Raw genomic sequence first — 5,160 nt, forward strand, 5'->3', positions numbered from 1 at the left:
AAAAACCAAAAAAAAAAAAAAAAATTAAGAAAAATAAATAGTAGGGAGTTAGGAAGGGGATGATGGTGATGGTGATGCACTTAGCGTTATTTATTGGTTCCTTGCTGTGTATACCAGGTACTGTGCCTTATAAGTACTTTAGAGGGTTATTACTGAACTCTTACAGCAATTTAAGGTAGATGGTGTCATCCTCATTTTAAAGATAGAATACTGGGATTCAGAGAGGATGATGTATTATTAAAGGTTAAATAGTAACAGAATGCCAGAGCCAGATCTTCAACCCTGGTCTTCCAGAGCCCAGAATATGCACTCAGCCACCAGCATGGGATGAGACCAAGTGGTGTGCTGTTGGAGGCAGGGGTCCAAAGTAGCTAAAAGGTTAGGGACTCTTAGGAAGGAGTCTTCCCATCCTGTAGGCTTTATTCCAGGCAGTTAAGTAGCTGTATTTCAAAAAAACCAACTTTGTTTCCTCCTGAACAGGAAGGGAAAGGCAAGATCTTTGCCAGCTATCTGGTCACTGGGGCAAAAGTCCAGATTATAAGGAGTTGTCTTGTGATCTCTGTCTTCTTGCTTGAAAGAAGTGACAGATTAGACCTGGGATGTCATGTGTGTGGAAATAAGACAAAGCAATGAGTCAAACTAGCCTATCTATTTCTCTGGGGGCTCAGGCCTACTCTTCAGTGGGGACCCAGTCTAGAGCCCCGCCCTTTTCTCTACTGTGCCAGGTGGGTGTTCTCGGTGCAGGAGACTCCAGCTTCAGGGCCCCCTTTTCCAAGACAAGGGTCAAGGCCAGATTGACAAAGGAAAGCCGACATTTTCCAAGGGATGTATAAAGTGACTCCTATTATTTGTTCAAATGGGAATGCAAGGGAAAGCAGAAATGGTTCTGCACCATTGACTTGTGCAGTAAACAGTTTTCAGTGATTATGTGCTAGGTGCTGGTGCTTTGCAGACAGAGTCTGTCTCTAGTGAAGTCTAAGAGCTGCTGTCTCCAGGTTTTGTGGGTGCTTCTGTGTTGGGATGGGGAGAGTGTGAGGGTAATGGGGAAGGGAATCAACATCCAGATGCCAGGGCAAAACCTACCTGATCTTCATTTTGCAGATGAAGTGGAGATTACAAAAAGCTATGTAGTTTACCCAAAGTCACCCCAGTTGATAAGCAGCTGAACTTGAAATGCAAGTCCATCTGACACCATCATCTTGCCCTTAGCCAGCATGCATTACTGACTCTTGCCTGTTTTTGCTTCCAGTTCTTTAAGGCCTTTTCCAAGAATGGCTCAGAAACAACATTGCCAGGTAGGTGTCTTGGCTCTGGCTGTGCTGTTGGCATTGTCAGTGTCTTTCTCTTGCCTCCTCCCTCTTTTACTATGGTTTCCAGGGTAAGGATACCCCAAGTGAAATCTAACACAGTTTCCTAAAAGTGTCTTCCCAGTCAGATGCCTTAGGAAAGTCAGGATGATAAGCCCTTCAGATGTGGCCCATCTAGGGTCCTGGGGTCAGTGGCGGGGGCACCATATTTCCAGGATGGTCTTTGTGTCAAAATGGGATTGGTGCCAGGGCAGACCAGTGAGTCCCTGGGCAGGGCCTTCACGAACCATTTCTGAAGCACTGCTTCTTGCCTTCTGGGGGACGGGTCACAGGGTCTGAGGTCTGCCCTTCTCTCCTGACCCCACTCCTGTGCCTGTTTTCCTTCACAGTGGCTGGTGCTAATGTGCAGACGCTGCGGGAGAGACTTATCGATGCCCTGGAGTCCCATGACACGTGGCCCCCAGCCTGTCCACCACTGGAACCTGCCAAGTATTTTGGGCTGGGACAGGCTTAGTGCAGCATAGGCCAGGGGTCCAGGCCAGGGAATGAGAGGGTGATGGGAACTTCAGGGGAGGGGGACCCATGTTGATTCTTCCTGTTGCCTTTGCCTTGGGCAGATACTCCACTCTGCCAGCAACACTTTGGAGTAGCTGCTGGGTGGCTTCTCTTGCTGCAAGTGCTGCTGAGGAGTCCTGTCCTCCAAGGGCCCATCCTGCCATGTGGGAAGAAAAAGACAGATGGCATTCTTCAGGTCATACCTGTCAAAGCTTCTCTCACCTGTCCTTAGGAATATGTGGAGTACAGCAGGATTTCACATGTTCTAACTCTGGAAAGGCTGCTGACAGAATAAGCATGAAGTGGACCAAGGAGATCAGATGCCTCTGAGAGGAAAAGGGCAGGGACTCGAAAGCGTGAAGCTATAAACATTAGACTCCCTGCTTCTGAATGAGAACTCAAGCCCAGCTTGGGGGACTGTTGCCAAGAAGGAACAAATCCATGTACCAGCAGGGACTGCTGCGGGAGCCCAGCCTCAAACACAGTCAAGGTCCAGTGCTGGGAAGGTACACCAGGCAGGAGTGGGTGCTTGAAGGCTCCCTGGGGAAGTGGTCAGAGGCCAGCACATGATGCCACCCCAGAGGTTGGCAGTATCCACAGCACCTCTTTTAATTCACAGAGTGGGTGCACTCCGACCTACTCCTCTCTGGTGTATCCCCTCATACTGTAAGGGGCTGGGCTCCAGTAACCACCTCAAATTGCACCTTTTTGAGGTTGGTCACTGCCATGTCCTTGGATCCAGTAGAGGGATGTGAGGTACCAAGTTGAAAGTAAAAAGATGTGAGCTGGGTGTGGTGGCACACATGAGTAATTCCAGCTACGCAGAAGGCTGAGGCAGGAGGATCAAAGGTTTGAGATCAGCCTGGGTATCTTGATGAGGCCCTGTGTCAAAAATAAAAATGAATTTGATCCCCGGTATTGAAAAACATGTGGTCTCCTTTCCCCCATACCTTCTCACCCACTAGCTTCTCAAGCATATGTGGGTTCTCTTTTTCATTGGAATAAGGAAAATCATTTTGTATTGTCTGTTGAAACTGCTGAGTTCTTACAACAACAAAATCATTTTGTATTGTCTGTTGAAACTGCTGAGTTCTTACAACATGGGTGCCCATGTTCACAGAACCAGCTCATCCTCTCTGATGGGGGCATAAAATTTGGTGTCTTAATCATTTCCACCTGAGAAAACTGGGCCTCGGTTTTCTTATCTTAAAATAAGGGACTTGGATTAGTTAGCTTCTGAGGTTTCTTGTACCCAGGATTTTGTGGTTCTCTGGTTCTGTTTTTTCTCTTCTCTCTCTGCTCTCCTTTCCCCAGCTCCCTCCCCTGAGGATCAGACCAAGGGCCTGGTGCGGGTTAGGCAGTGCTCTGTACTGAGCTACACCCCTAGCCTTTTGGTTACCTTTTTTTCCCTCTTCTGAGAGCAAAAACGCAGCCTTCCCAGTTGGTCCTGACTTGCTGCAGATCAAGACTTGTATCTGGTGGGTTCTAATTCCAGTAAGCCTGGGCCATATGGAAGCAATGGTCTCAAAACCTCCCCGCAGTCCTCCCCAGGCTGCCTTCTGCCTACTCCTGACCCCTAGAAGAGACAGAAAGAAAAAATAAAAACAACCAAGATGGGTCCTCAGGTCATATGGGCAGCATCCTTTGAGATTGAAAATTTGGTTTCCTCCACCTGGAGGATTGGCAGAGGAAGACCACAGAGCTACAGAGTGGCCCACCACTGGAGGGTGGTGGGCCACCATTTGCCCCATTCCCACTGGATATTGAGTGACCATGAGTTGTCTCTTAACAGGCTGGAGGAGATTGATGGATTCTTTGCAAGAAACAGTGAAGAGTACCTGGCCCTGATCTTTGAGCAGGAAGGCTCCTACCTGGGTAGAGAGGTGAGCTGCGGCAGGTTCCCGGCAACACTGGGATGGCCAGTGGGAGCAGGGCTTTTCCTGCCAATGGTAGCATCTTGTCCCTGTGTATTTCTTGGCTAGGTACGGCCTGACCCCCGCTGGGAGAAATGTGAAGTGTAGGGGCTGGACTTTTACACTTAAAACCTTTGTGCCTGGTCTTATCTCCCTAAGGCCAATCATATTACCTGTTTATTGAGTGTAGGACTCGATTGCTGACACACTTAGCTACTTGTCCCACAACTAATAAAGACTACCAAATAAAATGTCTAAGATCACACAGCTACTGAAGTAAAATAGGGCTTTGACCTAGGGCTTTCTGATTTCCAAGCCAATGCTGTTTCTACAGTACATCACCCGCACAGAATTGTAGTACAACATTGGGGGAGGTGGGAACATTAGAGATAATTCTGTTTCTCATGAGGAAGTGGGTCCCCTACCAAGTGCTTCCGATTGAATTCCCACTCCATCACTTACATAGTATGTCTTTGGTCAAATCGCTCTATTTTTCTGAGCCTTGTTTCCCTGTCTATAGAATAAGAATAATTATCTTTCTTTATGATATTACTGGGAAAGTCCAGTGAGTCAGGTTAAGGAAAAGGCCTGGCTTAGGAGCTGGCATGTAATCAGTACTTTATAAAGATTATCTCCTAGCTTAAAGCAAGTGCCCACTATGCTGCTGGCTCAGGGACATCCCCACAGACTGCTTGAGCATTTTCCTCAGATGCACAGTGGGAGGTGCCAATTCATGGGAGATGTTCTGGGGCTGTGTGGGGAGATGAGACATGAAAGGAGTGGGGTTGAACCCCACTGTGGGCCAGAAATGGTTTTCTTGCTGATGTGCATCCAGCATAATTGATGGTGCTCTGGAGCTGAAGAAGAAGCATCTCCGGGCCTCTCAGCTCTTCAGGGAAAGCACAGGAAGTGGGGAGGCGCAAGCAGCTTGCATGGTCCCTGTCCATGCCTGGGTCAGGTCTGTCGCACAGAGGGGGCTGATAAATGCTGATTGGAATCAGCTCTTCTGCCTGCCTCCTCCACAGTCATCTGAGTGACCAGAACAGGGCCCCATGGCCCTGCAGAGGTGCTTGGGGGAGGGTTAGTGAACAGCAGCAAGGCAGAGGGGCTAAGAGGCCCACTGCACTTGGGAGTTCCAACCCCATGCTAGCTTTGTGCTCTGGAGATAGGATTCATTTCTAAGCCTCGGGTTTTCTCCGCTATAAAACAGGAGGTTTTTAAAAATTATTGGTACGTATTTGTGGTACATAATTATTACATTCATCATGGGGGAGTTGGTATATGACATTTCTTAATTCTTTTTTTTAACCCTTCCCTTCCTCCCTCTCTCCTCTGCAGCTCTTGGACCCCTTTATTCATATATATATATATATATATATTTTTTT

The 5,160-nt window shown here is 47.9% G+C and overlaps 1 protein-coding gene across 2 annotated transcripts in view; it reads left to right on the plus strand.

Moving 5' to 3' along the window:
- Positions 1-5,160, plus strand: part of Qsox1 (quiescin Q6 sulfhydryl oxidase 1) — a gene marked incomplete at its 5' end in the record, with an annotated part of 38,197 nt that overhangs the window by 17,008 nt on the left and 16,029 nt on the right. For both annotated transcript variants that reach the window (XM_013521310.1, XM_005375463.2), the window contains 3 exon segments: positions 1,250-1,295; positions 1,697-1,796; positions 3,655-3,745. In XM_013521310.1, coding sequence (XP_013376764.1) covers positions 1,250-1,295; positions 1,697-1,796; positions 3,655-3,745 — 237 coding nt within the window.

Source organism: Chinchilla lanigera, unplaced genomic scaffold (assembly GCF_000276665.1).
Source record: "Chinchilla lanigera isolate Chin_1 unplaced genomic scaffold, ChiLan1.0 scaffold00005, whole genome shotgun sequence".
NCBI lineage: Eukaryota > Metazoa > Chordata > Mammalia > Rodentia > Chinchillidae > Chinchilla > Chinchilla lanigera.